This window comes from Sporobolomyces koalae, assembly GCF_050403365.1.
Source record: "Sporobolomyces koalae JCM15063 DNA, S_koalae_JCM15063T_v1_ctg1, whole genome shotgun sequence".
Lineage (NCBI taxonomy): Eukaryota > Fungi > Basidiomycota > Microbotryomycetes > Sporidiobolales > Sporidiobolaceae > Sporobolomyces > Sporobolomyces koalae.
In genome coordinates this window covers 1511597-1528210 of record NW_027481770.1, presented here as the reverse complement: position 1 = coordinate 1528210, position 16614 = coordinate 1511597, and the positions used below count along the sequence as shown (strand labels likewise).

Below are 16614 nucleotides of genomic sequence, written 5' to 3'. Positions count from 1 at the left end.
AAGGAGAGATGCGTACCGCCTTCTAGAAGGTGACGAAGCTCACGATTACCTCGACAAGCTTGTGGAGCACAATCTGTGTTACATCGCCGTGCGTCTGCTGCTCGTCTACCCTTTCAAAAGAGACATGTGGCCCGAGCTGAATCCCATCGCGTTTCTACTGGACAGTGGAGACCTCCGGCGTACATTGCGCTTCTCAAGCTCGAACCGCTCGAGGTGCCCGTGTTTGACGAAACTCGTCGAATCTACCTGCACGACGACTTTAAACCGTCAGAGTATGAGTCGGGCCCAGCGCAAGTCTCGTCTTCCCAACTTTCGCATGGTTCTCCCTCTCGAAATGCTGTCTCGGACCGGTACGCTGTCGTTATTTCAAGTCTCCCTGCCTTGTGCCACCGATCTTGATAGTCCAGAGAAGCCAACCGCTTACGTTCTGCTCCACCCAGGACAGGCTCCACTCGACCTGAAACCCGGCCCTACTGCCCGTCATGCAGGCGACTGTACAAAACCATCTTGGGGTAGTCGGCGGTATTGTTGACCGCGCTCGGTTCCTTGTGGTCGGCAGAGGTTTGAGATGGCGCGTTGGTCCCTCGGTCTCGGGTTTTTCTGTACTGGGAGTCTTGGAATCTTGTACTGGCTGTGAGTGTTACGATACGTTGGATTCAAATGTTACAAGCGGTGTGGTCGAACACATGGCCTCATCGCAAGGAGACAAAGCAGACACCTTTTGATGTGCCGCGAGAACCAGTATCACAAGCCCGAAGCGGAAACAAGCAGTGTTGTCAATAGCACACAAGCAAGCATGCTCTTGAGTCGAACTTGTAGTGTAGATGAAGGCGGAGCGGGACAGGCCGATTCCGCAACATGAACGAAAGAAAGGGGCCCAAAGTCGACGACCGGAGCTAGATCATCAGCAATGAGCCTCGGGCAGGAGCAGGGGTCTCACGAATGAGCTTGGCGATACGCAAAAGTGGATAGATAGACGAGAGGAAGTCAGGCGACGACATACACGCGCGACATCGAGTTGGTTTGATCAACCAGCAACTCGACTCGTCAACTCTCGCATCGCACACGTACAGGACCGTGTCAGATCGCTCCAATCAACAATTGCACCGGACTCGATCAATATATACCCATAGACGGCACGTGTTGAATGGACCCGCTCGCGAACTTGCAGTTCACCACATCGGGTGCCCTCATCGGACTCGTGGACAGTCAGTCGTGACGACCTTTCTCCCCCCCTGCTATGTAAACGGCTACTTACAGCTGTGCGTCTCTGCTTGTGATCCTTGCCCGTCGGCAGAGAAGGTCCTGGTGCACTTGCGGGACGATCGGAAACTCGTCGGAGTGCTGCGGTCTTATGATCAATACGGTCAGTCGAACACGCAGGTCTTGCCACGATACGCGAAAGATTTGCACTAGAAAACTGACAGGCGAATTGTACGCGTGCATTGCGGAACAGCCAACCTCGTCCTGACCCAAACCGTCGAACGGCTGTTTCACCCACCGTCAAAGTCGTACGCACAGACAGATCGAGGCGTGTTTCTGGTGCGAGGCGAGAACGTCGTCCTCCTAGGAGAAGTTGTGAGCAGACTCTGTTCATATTGGCCAGGCTCATCGCTCTCAGATTCCGTTGTACTGATCGTATCTCGAGAACGTGATTCAAGGATCTCGACTTGGAAGATGCGCCTCTCGCCAAACTGACACTCGTTCCGTGGAACTCGCTGTCGGCTTTGCTAGCGTCGGAGAAGAAGAAGGCAGCATCGGGCAAGAAAGTGACGGAGAAAGTCCTGTTTGAACGGCAAGGCTTTGGTGAGGAAGGAGGCGAGGGAGATGCCTACTGATCGGAGCATTCCTATCAAGGGAGCGCGAAACGGCAGAGGGTTTGCGAGGCGAGGGCGAGAGGAGCGCGCAGAGGCGATTCACTGGCTCCAAAGGGCAGCAGCGGAGTCGTCCTCGGTTTGGAGGCTGCGAATACCCAGCCTTACGTCGAGGTTCCATCGTCCCGTGTCTCTATTCATTCAACAGACCGGGACAATGCACGAATGAAATGCAAGAATGGCGCGCAAGTTGCTTGCGCACTATCACTACACTTTTCTATTGCTCGTTCGTCCGTACCATGCACTACAACTCTGCCAGGATCGAGCGTACGTTACGGGAGCGAAATTGCATCAATGTCAAATGTACCTTGTGCGCTGTTGCGATATGGTATGCAAGCTTGGCCTGTGCGTTGTGACCCTCACCACTGTCGAAGGAGTCAGGTCGACCTCGCGACTTGCTGGACAGGCGCCCACGTCAAGGGTTCAGTCTGAAAGCCGGGGTAATACAGAAATTCTTTCAGCCTCTGATATCCGCGGTGCAAACTGCCCCGAGTGGCCAATGTTCCAGAGATTGGACGCGACCGAGTCAAGCGAACGAACTAGAATGTCCATCCGGACCAGCTAGAAGGTTCCTCATTGCGAGCAAAGACGCGTCGGGCCAGCTGAGCTCGAAAAGCTGCCAGGGGTTCGGAAAGCGATGTGCCCGGTCGCTCCCGCTGGCGCGCTGGGATTTTTTCCGCCCTCGCCGCCGCCTCTTCTCTCTTTTTCTTCACCCTCGGTCACTTTCTTTGTGCGTACCAAACTCTCTCGCTTCGACGTGACCGGGGTACACCCTACGACTGTCTGCACGCCTGTCGCTTCCCTGCTAACTCTCCGACTCGCTGTGGCTCGGGCTTGCTCCCTCGAACAGATTCACAATGGCAAAGAAGTCCAAGACCCCGCAAGAGTTCTTCGCCGACTTCATGATGGGTGGTGTCTCGTGAGTCTCGGCTTCTCGCTGTGCGCGCGGGCGCGACGGGAGGGAGCGACGAACATGAGCCTCGCCCGATTGCGCGATTCTCGCAACGTGGCGCTGGATGTTCTCTCCCTCCCTCGCCGCGCGCCTTGCCTCCATCAACGAGCGCTCGCTGACGACGATCCGTCTTGATGCTTCTAGCGCCGCGGTCGCCAAGACCGCTGCCGCCCCCATTGAGCGTATCAAGCGTACGTTCTTATCTGCCACCATCTGCGTATGTTTGTCGCGCCAGGCCTAACATTGCTTCGTCTTCAGTCTTGGTCCAGAACCAGGGTGAGATGCTCAAGTCCGGACGTCTTGCTACCCCTTACAAGGGTATCGCCGACTGCGCTTCCCGCACTTACGCCGACGAGGGTCTTGTCTCCTGTGCGTCCTTCTCCCGTACCTCGTACTGCCCTGTCGTGCATCTCATTGACTCGAGACGACGACAACAATAGTCTGGCGTGGAAACACCGCCAACGTCATCCGTTACTTCCCTACCCAGGCGCTCAACTTCGCCTTCAAGGACTACTACAAGTCGCTCTTCTCCTACACCCAGGCCAAGGACGGCTACGCCCTCTGGATGGCTGGTAACCTCGCCTCGGGAGGAGCTGCTGGTGCCACCTCGCTCCTCTTCGTCTACTCGCTCGACTACGCCCGTACCCGTCTCGCTGCCGACAACAAGGGTGCCAAGGGTGGAGCTCAAGCTGAGCGCCAATTCAACGGTCTCCTCGACGTCTACAAGAAGACCCTCGCCACTGACGGTATCGCCGGTCTCTACCGTGGATTCCTCCCCTCCGTTGTCGGTATCGTTGTCTACCGTGGTCTCTACTTCGGTACGCCTCTCTTCCTTCGCTCACTATACCTAGAGTGTCTCGTCACTCACCCACTCATCCCCGTCCACAGGTATGTACGACTCGCTTAAGCCCGTCGTCATGCAAGGATCCCTCCAAGGTTCCTTCCTCGCCTCGTTCCTCCTCGGTTGGGGTGTCACCACCGGTGCCGGTATCGCTTCCTACCCTCTCGACACCATCCGTCGTCGTATGATGATGACCTCGGGAGAGAAGGTTCACTACAACGGCATGATCGACGGTACGTCCTTTGCTTCCTGATTCCTCTCAAGTCGAACGAAGTTATTGACTCGTCTTTTCCCTTTTGAATAGCTGGTCGCCAAATCGTCAAGGCCGAGGGTGTCGCCTCGCTCTTCAAGGGTGCCGGAGCCAACATCCTCCGTGGTGTTGCCGGAGCTGGTGTCCTCTCGATGTACGACAAACTCCAGGAGCTCGTCTTCGGAAAGGTCTACTCTGGAGGATCGGGTTAAACGGACAGTCAAGGAATTCTCTCCTTTACTTCTGTGTATCCCCTTCTTTGCCTTTATTGTTTCCTCGTCCTACCTCGTCTACACCTACCCCTCCTGCATTTTACCTCCTCTACCTATCCTCGTCCACGTCTCGTCGAAACTTTCTTTTTGTTGTCAAGGAATTTCGATCTTGGGTTCAAAAATCATTCCTGGCCCTCGTGGCGTCGCGTTGTCCAGTCGAGAGCATTACACTCGAGGTTGATTAAACTCCGAGGTTGAGGCATCACTGGCCGATGTACCCGCCAATCTGGCGAAATGCGTGGCAATTGCCTGAGCGGACGACAACCGATACTTTGCGTTCGATGGCTTCTTCCTCGCAAAAAGGTGCGATTCAGTTGTATACCAGGCGTGCCCATGAGGCATCAGGATTACTGTACAGTACGCCACGGAGACAACTGTGACGGGTTTTGAACGACCTCGACAGAAGAATCAAGCTCAAAACAATTCCATCGATCGAGCACTTCCCGACCGGGCGTCGGAACGCTCGTAAGCACGAAGTCAGCGTGTACAGCTCTGGAAGATTGCTCCGACGCCCTTCCCTCGAGTAGAGAGCGAGTCGAGAAACTCCTGAGCGCTCTGACCGGAATCGCTGCGATTTATGTCATTGCTGCACAGTGCTACCAGCCAGATCTGGAATTCGCACGAGTAGACAGCAGCGCTGGAGCGTACCTATTGGCGTGACCGTTCTACCAGCAGGTGATCGTGCCTGTATAATCACCTTAGTGCTTCCAAGCCACGGAGTAGTCCGCGGGCTTACGGAAAATGTGAGATTTCCTGTTGCTAGCAGCTGTGTACGGAGGTTGATGAGCTTGACCTTGTTCCTGAGAACCTTGAACGAGCTTCATCCATTGCAGTTGTCGATGTGCAAGGGTTGCCGGTACCTGCCGAAGATTTTGGACGACCAAGTCCCGCGCACCGCTGTCGATCGAACGCACCCGACTCCGCTCACCCTTCGAGCTCCACCGCCTTCCGGCCACCTTTCTTCTTTGTCGACCCTACTGACCGGCCCTGAGGAGCGGTCGTAGCTAGTGATCGACCTTGCAATTCCGCCATGTCGTCCGCTCAAGCCGAGGCTGAACAACCTCAACATGTCGACCAGGTCGCTCCTGAAGTCGCAGAACAGGGTAAAGGAGCTCTCTCAACACTTTTTGCACCGACAGCAGAGCGGCTAGCTGACCAGTACCCGTTCTTCAACTTTTCTCGATCGCTTCCCCGGGCCTTCGCCTGTCCAACCCGCAATTCTCACCCGTATCACCGACACCAGCTGAAGACGCCGCTAGTCCTGCCATCGATCTCGTGCTTCTGATCCCGGCGCAATCGTTCCTCAACCTTGCCGAATCGCCCGCATCCAAGACTTCCGATGGATATCTGCAACTCCCGTTCACTTCGAACCTGACCGACCTTGTGCAAGATCTCAAGACAATCATTGTCGAAGCTCCTGAAGGATTCTGGCTCGGAGCTTTCTCCCTCGCGCCGCTGTATGCCGAGGAGATCCCGTCGTCCGTACAAGACGACGCACAGGAAGGCGAGGAGGAACAGCAGTACGGAGAATGGAAGGCAGTGGTTCCTCCTCCAGCAAAGGAGAACCTCGCCGAGGTCGATGGAAAGCAATGGACGCTCACGAACGAAGGCGTTCTGGGAGATCTTGCCGAACTCTCGGCGGTCTTTGGTGCCGAGCCAGAGTTCTGGCAGGGCAAAAGACGAGGATTGAAGGTTGCGTTCAGTACGTTCCTGGCGTCCACTCTGATCAGTTTCGGCGGGAATTCACTCGTCCTGATGTCTGTTCAACAAAAATTGCAGCCGCCTTTACTCCCCTCGCCATGCACCAACATCTCCTCAAAGTCCGTGACGTGCTGTTCTCGAATTTGCCGACCCTCGCTTCGACCCCTTGCACGTACGACCCGACCTCGCTTGCGATCGCCCCGGGAGTTTCGCTCTACCAAAAGGTCCGAGGCGAGCAAGGAAGTGATGCGGAATCGCTGCCGGTCGTCGACGAAGACGTTGTAGAGGAGAAGCGTGAGTCAAGCTTCCTCTCACGGAGTGGGGCAAAAGCTGAAAGAGCTATGGCTCTTGCTCGCTATAGCTTCGAAAGGAGCAAAGAAGGGCAAAGCGACAAAGAAGACTGCCCCTGCTCCTACCGAGTCCGTGCAGCCGACGACTTCTTCGAACGGTACTATCGAACCTTCTACCCACGCTTTCACTGGATTCAAACTCGAAGACCTCGAGAGTTCCGAATATCTGAAATACCTCGGCCCTGCCGCTTCGACCGCTGCGACGTCCCCTTGCATCAAGGCTCTCGGTGTCTCTCCCTGGTCGCCTCCTCCTCATCACCGTCGTGTCCGAGGCGATCTCGTGTACCTCAACATTTCGACCCTTGAGAGCGAGACCTACTCGATCACTGGTTCGATTGCCGGATTCTGGGTCTCAAAGATGACCGCATCCAACTTTGACCCTTCTCCCCGCGCTGTCCTTCCTCGAGGCGTTCGCCAAGGCGCTTACCACTCTCTGTTCGAGCTCCTCTCCGACATTTCGCCTTCGTTCCGCAAGAACCTCACTGCCCTCATCGCCAAAGTGACCCGACCCGATTTCTCGCAATCTGACCTCGTCGCATCGTGTGCCATCACCAACACCCTTCCGGCAGCTCCTTACCTCGTCCCGGCTCCGCTTCATGCCGCCGATCCTCTTCGCACCCAAGCTGCATACCTCCTCACTGGCTCGACTACGGCCGAGCAGCTCCCGAGCGCGCGAGACTGGAACGATGACTTTGGACAGTTCTACGACCTCCCTCGCACGGACGACGAACAGCGATTGATGCGAGAGCGACTCATTTCGCGCACTCAGGCCGACCTGGTCCTCGCTGCTACCCGAGGCGCGATGCAAGTTGCGCGTGGAGATGTGCCGCCGATCAACCCGAACGAGCCGCTTTCGGCTCACACTTTTATCCACAACAACCTCTTGTTCACGAAGGCCGAAGACTCGATCGGTCTGTACACTCACGGCCTCGGTGGCAACGAGGCGAGCCGTTACGCTGCGGGCAAGGACCTCAAGGGTATCGAGCTCCTCGAGCGTCTCGACATTGACGGTCTCAGCATGATGCAAACCGTGCTGGTCGACTTCCAGGGATCCCGATGGATCGTTCAGACCCTCATCCCGGGTCTCTTCAAAGCCGGACGTGACGAAGCCGAGGAGCTCGCCGCGCAAGAAGAGGAGAAGTTGACCGGCAAGAAACCTGCCGCGAAACCCGCTCGCGTCTATCCCGAGGGAGACGAGGCTGCCCAGCAAGCTGCCAAGACCGCCCTTGCTGAAGACAAACCTTTCCCCTCGGAAGAGACCGCCAACAAGTTCGACTACCCTCCGACTTCGTCCTTCCGAATCATCTATGGTGCTGCCGATCCCGAAGACCCGGATGCCAAGATCCGCAACGCTGCCTACTTCCACGAGAACCTTGCCAAGAAGGTTGCGAAGAAGATGCGCTTTGCCGAGCACAACGTCAAGGACCGCGAGGGTAACGAAGTGAGCCTGTGGACCGCGAGCGACATGCACGGCATTGCCGCTCCGGACGGTCGAAGCTACTTCATCGACTGCTGTGAGTTCCCTGATTTCGACCATCGTACCCTCGTATACAACGAGCTGATCGGTCTTGCTCTGGACCTCCTAGTCCGACTCCACTGTGTCGACATCGAGTTCCGCGAGCAGAACGTCGCCGCTTCCGACGCTCTCGCTGCTTACCCTCATCGTCTTGTTCTCCTCCGACCTGAACTGCTCGAGCTGTACCGCGACCACAAGCTTCAGCCGTGGCTTGAGGAGCAGGTTGAGAAGACCCGAGCGAACCTCGAGAAGGCCAACAAGTCTGTCGAGGCCGAACTCAAGGAGGCTGCTGCTGACCCCAAGGAGCAGGAGTCCGAGAACAAGGACGAGAATGCGAAGCCGGCAACGACTTCGATCATCAACGCCGACGACTTTGTCCTTGACTTCAACCCGGATGCATTCGTCGAGCGGAAACCGGTCAATGGTGCGACCAACTCTGAGCAGATCCACAACGAGGAGGAAGAAGCGACGAAGAACGTCCGTCTCGCGAGTCAGTACCTTCGCGAGGTTGCGCTCAAGGCGTTCCTCATCGAGGCTGGCTCGGCTACCCTCAACATTACCGACGGATTCCTCATGACGAGGCTCCTCCATCGCAAGGGTATCAACATGCGCTACATCGGTATGCTCGCAGACAAAATCGATCAAGAGGGTTCGACCTACGAGTTCAGCAAGGGCACCAGCAAGAGCGAGGCCCTCTACACCCTCGAGTTGCTCAAGGTTAGTTTACAGCAATCGCTTCCTCTCTGACTTTACTATTGACTGATGTCTGCTGGGTTGACAGCACACTCTCCGCTCCGAGATGGTCATTCGTGCGGCCAAGCACATTTTGAACGGCCTCTTGCGATCATCGGGCTCGTTCGATCACGCCTACATCGTTGCTCACTTCCTCAACTGCCTTCTCGGCTCCGCTTTCAACCCGGCGCCCGTCGCCGAGACTCCCTACCTCCCGAGCGAAAATGTCACCCGCGCGTGGACCGCACTCACTCCCCCTTCGCTGCGCGCTGAACTCATCAAGGAGATCAGCTCGCGCTTCCGCTACTCGCTCTCGGAGGAATGGTTCGATGTCGAGTTGGTCAAGAACAAGACCGCGAGGGAACTCTGCCTGCGCGTCGGTGTCCAGCTCGTCGCGCGCGCGTACAACTTTGGTTCGAGCTCGGCCGAGGTTTCGACCCCTGCCGCTGAGGTCGCACCCAAGCCATCGCCTGAAGAATCCTCCTCAACGAAGAAGAAGAGCAACAAGAAGAAGTCTGGAAAGGCTAGTGCCAATGGAGCTGATGCCACCAAGGCGAGCCTGCCGGCGATGAGCTTCACCGCTGACGATGTCCTCAACATCATGCCGGTTGTCAAGTCGACCGCCTTCAAGGTTCGTTCACTTGCTATCAAAATTGGTGAAGCGGCAAGAACCAATGCTGATCTCTTTTGTTGCTGCCTACTAGAGCGCTTTGGTTGAAGAGCGATTCGCTCAGGGTCAACGCGCACTGAGCGAGGCCTACGTCGAGGCGGGCGAGCAGCTCACGAACGAGGCTCTGAGCTACTGTGATCAGGTCTTCGGTACCGTTCATCCGGAAGCCGCTTCCAAATGTCACTCGCTTGGTCTCAGTAAGGACTCGACTCATTCGTCTGCCTATAATCCCTCAAGCTTGCTCACGCCCTTTTGTTTGACGTTCCAGTCTGGCACAGTCTTTCTCAACGCCTCTTGACTAGCGTCCAGCGCCACGAACTCGCTGAACAAGCCCTGAAAGAGTTTGCCAGCCTGCCCAAGTCGGAGGAGCTCGACAATGATCGCGAAGTGCAGATCCGCGAGATGCTCCTACCCAACGTCGAAGCTGCGCGCGCTGAAGCCGAGTCGTATCTCCAAGCGGCTGTCCGCATGGTTCGCCAATCGATCGTGGTCTGCGAGCGAACAAGCGGTCTCGACGCGCACGACACGCTCCAGCAGTACACTGATCTTGGACTTCTCGAGCAAGCTGCCGGCAACGTCGAAGTCGGACTCCGGCTCTCGAAGCACGCGATGGACCTTTGGCGCGCTGCCTACGGCCCTGCTCACCCCGCACTTGTCTCTATCTTGGTCAGTGCTGCTTGTTGGATACCGACTGACTACTGGACATGGCTGACCCTTTGCGTTTTGCGTTCCTTAGGCGAACGTTGCGGCGATCGTGCAGTCGACTTGGGGACCGGCTGACGCTCTCCCGCTCGTGCTCGAGCAGCGCAAGCTCGCCGAGACCGTCTACGGTGCCGACTCGGTTGCCGTCGGGCAGGCCGAGTTCGCACTCGGTCAAGCTTACGCGCTCAACTCTGATCTTGTCGGTTCGCTCGAGCACATGAAGGCTGCGCAAACCATCTTGTCGAAACACCTCGGCGAAGATGCCAAGGAGGCGGCCGAGGCGACCAACCTCGTCAGGTTCATCGAGCAATCAGTTGCGCGTGAAGACATGGAGCAACGTGCGCGGGAAGAACGTCTCAAGAACAAGTTCCCGACAGTCAACGGCAACCGACCCGTTGCTTCTGCAACGTCCGCTCCCGCTGCTCGTCAAGCGCCTGTGAATGGTGCGAAGGAGGCTGCAGCTGCCACCGCTCCGCGTCAACACGGTCAAAAGGCCAACTTGAGCGTAGACGAACTCGTCGACTTTATCCAAGGCTCTTCGTCGTCTTCTTCGTCGTCAAAGAACAAGAACAAGCAACGTAAATAAACTGCATTCGTTAGCCGGACTCCCCCAATTTCTTTCGATCTTCCTCGTTCAGAACACTTTTCAAATCGTTGTTTCTTCCTCTTCTCTCCCTCTCCTGCCGAATTGTGCTCTTCTCGAACCACTCGCATTGTGTCCCCCCCAAAATTATCACCATGTCGAGGCTTTTGCATCTTGACTCTCCTCTCTCCCCACTCAGCCCTCTCACTCCTCATTATATGACAATTTTCCCGACTTTTCCCCGGATTCCTTCTTCTGTGTCGCATTACTGCAAATTCTATCACGAAATAGAGCTACTACATACACACTTCAGATCTCTCTTTGGCGGGATTTTGAGAAATTTTTCGTGTGAATTGCCCGCTCCGCCACATGAAGAAGGGGATCACCGCCTCATCTACAGAAGCTATCGAAACATTTTCAACACGCGGTCTTGAACTCCTTCGCACGCCCACTGGTGTTCGACAATGTCGAGGTTCTCTCGTTCGTCGCGATACAGTTTCTTGTAATCGATTTGAGGAGCACCTGGCATTTGAGGCATTTGCGCAACTGGGCTCTGCATCTGTTGCAAGTCCGATGCAGCTGCGGAAAAAAGGAAAAGAAAGAAAAGAAAAGCATATCAGAGGTAGAGAACACTTCTGGCGCCAAGGTGAGAAAATTAGACGAACCGTTCTCTTCTCCGAGCAAGAGTCGGTACACTGGGTTGAGACCGAACGAGCACAGGAAGAACCACGAGATGGAAGAACACCACGAAGCGTCGAGATCGGGAACATCGATCAAACCTCGTTGGAGCATCTCTTTGAATCGGATCGTCAACGGGAATGGTAGACGGGCTATTTACCGAGGTAGGGACCAGTCAGTTTGGATCTACAGATAACTATTTTGAAAGGGATGCGAGGAAAAGAGAAGTGAGAGAGAGACAAAGAGAGACCCACTGAGCAAGAACCCGGAAAAGAAAGAGTTGATATAGTACATGAGGATTGTCTGTCCCAAGTGCAATCGTAGCGTCAGCTTTGATTGTGCTCGCTTCTTTGTTTGGAAACTAGGGCTGACCTGAGGCAAGAACCCGACCGCTTGCTTCTTGACCATATCCATCAACCCGTCCATCTGGGCCGGATCGAGAGGGTTCGGCACGTCGGAATCTTGTTTCCGTTTGTCTTCCTTCCCTTTCGAGTCTGCAGTTGGTGTTGAAGACTTGAGGTAAGCGCCCGAGATGTACGATGCGACGAGGTGGGCTTTGATCGCTTCAGATTCGGCACGAGGCAAGTTTGAATGGTTTGCTCTGAAAATCTGCCCTCGAGAGAGTGCCCGCCTAACAAAGTTAAAAAAATTGGTCAACTATGCTGTGCTTTCGGAGAGAAGAAAGCACAGCAGTTACTGTTCTCGCAAGGCCGAGAGTGGGATAGGTTTCGGTTTCGAGTTCATCATTTGCGAGACGTAGTGCCTGAGTAGACCCGATGCGAGCATGATAAATGTCAAGGGTAACAAGACCCAATCTCGGATCGCTGACATCCAGCAACAGGCATGCCAAGTGGGGGAGGACAAGTCCAACAACTCTATCAGCGTGGGTTCCCTTGGCGCGACAATTGGTGCTTGTACTGGACTCACCTGGGTCAAGGGTCAACTCGGCTACTGGTCCTGCCATGATTGCCGCGGTTGCTGATACGAGAGAGATCTTCGACTCGACGACCGAGACGCGGAGAGATGGGTAACGAGGTGCTCCTCCTCGTTCGGTTCAGGGTAGGCAATCACCACCGTTTCCGTGTCGAGATGTGAGCGGGTCAGGGCGGTTTACGAGACCTGTTGATCAAGCTGTGTTACGGACCGCAGCCAGGCCACATGTCGCGCCATGCATCGCGTACATCTCCAACTTCAGACCGCGTCCTTTGACAAGTTACAGCAGGCCAAAAACACTTCATACCACTATTCGCACTGACAAGGAAAATTCTGAAGAAAATCAAGGACCGCGCTCTCAGTCTGTCTCGTCCGAGATCTCAAGTCATCAACTGCGAAGGAATGGCAACGAGAACAAGGAGAGTACGTGTAACGACCCGGACCGGAGAGTACAAACGAGAGAGGTTTAAAGAGGGAGAAACAGTACAGAGCTCGGTGAATCCCCAGCACAGGATCAAGTCGTACCGGGAATCCTGTTTGATTTTCTCGCTTCGAGTTTCTACGTCGCCATCACTAGTCATCATCAGTACTGTCGACTGCCAAGAGCGAGGCGCAAGATTGGGCAGGAAAAAGAGACTCAACGCGACAAGCTTCACATCTCAACACACCCGTCTCGCCTCCTCTGCACTCACTGTCGAGTTCTCTCTTGCACCCACAACACACGAGACACTTCCTGTGGTACCTTCTACCCCTCGGTCCGGGTACTGTCTCTTTCTCGGTAGCCCGGACCGAGCACCCAGCGCAAACCAACAGCCCTCCGAGGTTCGAAGGCGGTCTCTGTCGCGTCGAGTACAGACTGCGCACAGGCAGAGAGGCGGGAGACAAGGGAACAGGGGGAACGTGCTTGGGAGGGAACGAGGGCAGGGTTGGAAGGCGAGGGGGGCGAGAAGTGCGAGATGGCGAAGAAGGACTGGTTGGAATCTTCTCACGTGGCAAAGTTGTCGTCGCGATAGACGGCATGCACTGCGAGAAGTTAACAACGATGACATCAACCGAAAGCTCGTGAGACGTTCTGCCCCGAGCAACTGGGTCGTATGTACCTTGTCATGATATGCGAGCCCACCATGCTCGACGAACCCTTTCTCGAACCCTCGAGCGCAAGCTGCACAAGTAAAGCAACGACTGTGATAGCTCTTGCCGCTCTTGGGGATGGTGACACTTGTGCCGAATCCAAGGAGTGTCGAACAAGCAGCACAAGTGAGCTCTTCCTGCTCGGGATCAGCCGTCCTAGGTTCGTATGAGGTAGTCGGATTGCCAGGCGAGGTTGTCGATGCGGGACCGAGCGATGTCACGATCGTACGGATCCGTTGCGGTGCAGGCGCACACTGTTTGCATCCATATAATGAGCGCTAGCTTTTCTCGAGGCAAAAAGATCAAAGTTGCACCTCTTTGTGATAAGCCTTGCCTTCCGCCTCGATGTATTTGCCAGACATGGCTTGCTGGCAGCCTTCGCATGCAAAGCAGGCTTTGTGCAGAATTGCTCCGGATCCGAGCTCGACAAAATCGCCATAGCCGAGCTCGAGGCGACAGACGGGACAGGTCTGATGATCGCGCAAGGATGAAGGAGAATTTGTCGGGATCGGCATGTCCGAGTCGAAAGGCGTGATTGAAGCGCCAGAGGCTGCCCATCTCCTCGGAATGTCGACAGATCGCGGTTTCAGCGCCGTCTGAAGACCAGATCCATCCGCTGGCATAGTCGATGGAGACTTGACGGGCGAGACCGGAGATTGACGCGAGCTGTTCTGGTGAACAGGCTGCAGAGCCTCTCGAGCCGATGACAAACTGACCGCGGTCTGATTGTCCAAAGACGGTGAAGGTTTCGTAGCTGCCGGGCTCTGAGGTACAATTCGAGCTGGAGACGATGCCGCGTTCGAGCTTGGGAGATCGTTCGAGGAGAGCCCAACTTTTCTCAGCTTGTCCCCGAGTTCGTCGTAAGATCGCACAAGTGGACTGTTCTCCCTCTCTTGTCTGATCCTCCATGCAGCCGGTTTCGTAGACGGTCCGTTTGGTGTGAGTGCCTTCGGATCTCGTGAAGCTGAGCTTGCCGAGCTCCAGACACTCGTGGCGCCCGTCATCGAAGGTCGACCCCATTTGTTCGGTGGAGGAGGTGCTTGAGTTGATTTAAAGTTCCACTCGTTCTGCGACAAGTGCGGGGAGGGTAGGAGCCCAGCCCGTTTGAACGCGAACGAGTCGAAACATTCTTCGCAGGCAGGGCGAGCGGCGAAATCGATCACAACGCTCGTCTGCGACAGATTCTACTCGCGAACTAGATTAACAAGTGTGCGTTGTATCGGTCACAACGCTGGACTTACAGGACAGTACGAACAGACGTAGCAAGGTTCGTGCCACAGGTTCTGATCATGCTTGATGAATTTGGCGTCTGAAAGGACTGCCAGTTTACATTTCTTGCTGTATATGACGACATCAGCTCGAATGTCCCGTCGTCACACGCGAGAAAGAGTCTCACCAGTTTCCGACACGGAATCTCTCAGCAAAACAGGCGCGGCAAAAGTACAGCTCGCCAAATTGCGCTGGCTCCGTTTTTGCCTCGGGATGCGGGTAAATGACCTCCTCCTGTACTTCGAGAAGTTCTTAGTATGCTGTCGAAAAACAAAAGGCAGTCAATGCGCAGCGTACCTGTCGGAATTTGACGCAACACGACGAGCACTGCCAGTGGTCTTTTGGACTCAAGACACTCCCAAACACACACGAGAGTTCCGTCTCGTCCGAATCTACTCCTTTGAGGAACGATTCGGCGAGTTTGGAGGGGGAGGAAGGGGGACGAGCGGGCGGAGTAGCGGTCGAGACCGTGGAGGCCGGGCGCGCTCCAGAGCTATCTGATACCTGGTGCACGACCGTAGCTGACGGTACAGAAGCTGTAGGCGAGCTCGAGCGTGCGAGGTAGCTGCACATTCGAGACGAGCCGATCAGCCGTCGCATCCCCTTCCAGTCGACCTGAGCTATGCAACTTTACCGCTGAGACCACTTGTCACTACCTCGATCTCCGAATAGTAAATTCGTAGTCGAATCTGTGTCGCAGGATGAGGGATTTCAGCAATGTTGAATGACAGTACTTTACCCGGATGCAAGCCGCTAGACAAGGTGTTGACTGACCGCGACTGGTTCCACCACAGCGGCATCGATCAGCGTTCACGATCTCACCACAACGGCGGCAGAATCCCATCTAGGCTTGAGAGGTGGATTGTAAAGCCGGAGCACGGCGGTTCGCGCGCATGAGGGCCCGGGGCTCGAGTTTCGGAATCAATATCCTATGCAAATCCCTTGATTTCGAGAATGAGGCCTTGTAGGCTAGCTACAGAGTGCTCCGAGTCATTTCGTGGAAAGCAGATCGAAAGGCGAGAGGGTCGAAGAGACTCAGGGGACGCGAAATTAGGCGCGGCGTGACGCGACTCCTGTGGCGTGTATTCTTTATTACTCGCCATGGCGTGTATGTTTGATTTCTCGCTAATAGCATTAATTAATTTGCGACATGATCGATTTTTCACGACCACTGTGTACTGTACTCTCTGCTTTCACGCAAAACCCACTCCTACTTTTCACAATCAAAGGGTGCCGAGATCTGTTACAACACTGTTTTATGTTTTTGGCGAGAGCATCTAAAGTCTAAAATAAAGGTCTATGGTTTGCGGGACGAGCTCAGGTCGAATCGGCGCCGGTCTCTACGTCTCGCTCCGAATATCGTTCTCTGCTCTTACACTACTATTTACGCTTCGTGAGCTGTCCAAGATGGCTCAATTATGCAAGTCACGCCCGGAGCAAAGACAAACTTGCGGGCGCAAGCTTCTGAAACATGCGCCCGTCCTTCGGCCGTGGTTCAGCTCTCTCGTAGCCAGACATTGGGATACTTTACGTCGGGCACGATAGGACTTGTCATCTCGGCTCGAGGATTCGGGCCAGCCGGGAATGCGCTTTTGATCGCTGCAAGTCATCGTCAAGCACGTCGATGTTCGTCCTCTATCGCCCTACCTGCCCTGCGCCGATTACGTGACTCTATACAATGAATCCGATATGAGCGGGTTCGTCGTGTTCAGAGCGTTCTGATTCGTGCGAAAGAGGTTCTGGTTCGAGGGATTCCTAACTTGCGACATTGAACGAGCGCCAACGTGTGGCCGACTGTGAGCATGCCAACATCGCACTTGCCCACATTGTAGTGTGCAGTGTGTTCCCCCTTTTATCCCATCACGACGACGGGTCGAGTAGGCTGCAGTGGCGAACAGAGCACCAGCTCGGAACCGTGCGCAAATCTCGCTCTTCCACGGTTCGCGCTCGATAGCCCGCTTCGTTGCTGTATTTCGATCCAAGCGATGAGAGCGTCGTCCACGCTCTGAAGGGCTCGCACCGGCTGGTTCGCTGACGGGGGCTATCCGCGCTTAGGTCGCGAATATTCGGTATCGGCCGATACTTGATCGGGCAAGTTGGACTTGAGAGAGGCGCCCACTGCTTCAACCTGCTGGTGGATCACTGTCGTGTATCGATGCG

The 16614-nt window shown here is 55.3% G+C and overlaps 4 protein-coding genes across 4 annotated transcripts; 3 read left to right on the top strand and 1 right to left on the bottom strand.

Moving 5' to 3' along the window:
* Window positions 1–1147: 1147 nt before the first annotated feature.
* JCM15063_003725 (U6 snRNA-associated Sm-like protein LSm1) lies at window positions 1148–1838 on the top strand (the record flags this gene model as incomplete). Its single annotated transcript, XM_076675646.1, has 4 exons — window positions 1148–1208; window positions 1298–1366; window positions 1457–1578; window positions 1662–1838. The coding sequence occupies 4 exons, from the start codon at window positions 1148–1150 to the stop codon at window positions 1836–1838; spliced, it is 429 nt and encodes a 142-aa protein (XP_076537730.1).
* An 893-nt stretch (window positions 1839–2731) lies between these two features.
* On the top strand, window positions 2732–4129 carry JCM15063_003724 (uncharacterized protein; the record flags this gene model as incomplete). The annotated part of the gene is made up of 6 exons (XM_076675645.1): window positions 2732–2793; window positions 2971–3017; window positions 3085–3195; window positions 3267–3644; window positions 3715–3900; window positions 3972–4129. 6 exons carry the CDS (start codon window positions 2732–2734, stop codon window positions 4127–4129), a joined length of 942 nt encoding a protein of 313 aa, XP_076537729.1.
* Window positions 4130–5219: 1090 nt separating this feature from the next.
* Window positions 5220–10446, top strand: CLU1 (translation initiation factor 3 subunit CLU1; the record flags this gene model as incomplete). The annotated part of the gene is made up of 9 exons (XM_076675644.1): window positions 5220–5292; window positions 5433–5891; window positions 5969–6184; window positions 6252–7754; window positions 7827–8473; window positions 8538–9119; window positions 9193–9355; window positions 9427–9824; window positions 9895–10446. The coding sequence occupies 9 exons, from the start codon at window positions 5220–5222 to the stop codon at window positions 10444–10446; spliced, it is 4593 nt and encodes a 1530-aa protein (XP_076537728.1).
* A 400-nt stretch (window positions 10447–10846) lies between these two features.
* On the bottom strand, window positions 10847–15298 carry EMC3 (ER membrane complex subunit EMC3; the record flags this gene model as incomplete). Its single annotated transcript, XM_076675643.1, has 13 exons — window positions 10847–11022; window positions 11109–11273; window positions 11376–11424; window positions 11494–11752; window positions 11819–11884; window positions 12851–13077; window positions 13155–13439; window positions 13500–14357; window positions 14427–14523; window positions 14582–14688; window positions 14752–15019; window positions 15089–15143; window positions 15229–15298. The coding sequence occupies 13 exons, from the start codon at window positions 15296–15298 to the stop codon at window positions 10847–10849; spliced, it is 2682 nt and encodes an 893-aa protein (XP_076537727.1).
* Window positions 15299–16614: the final 1316 nt, after the last annotated feature.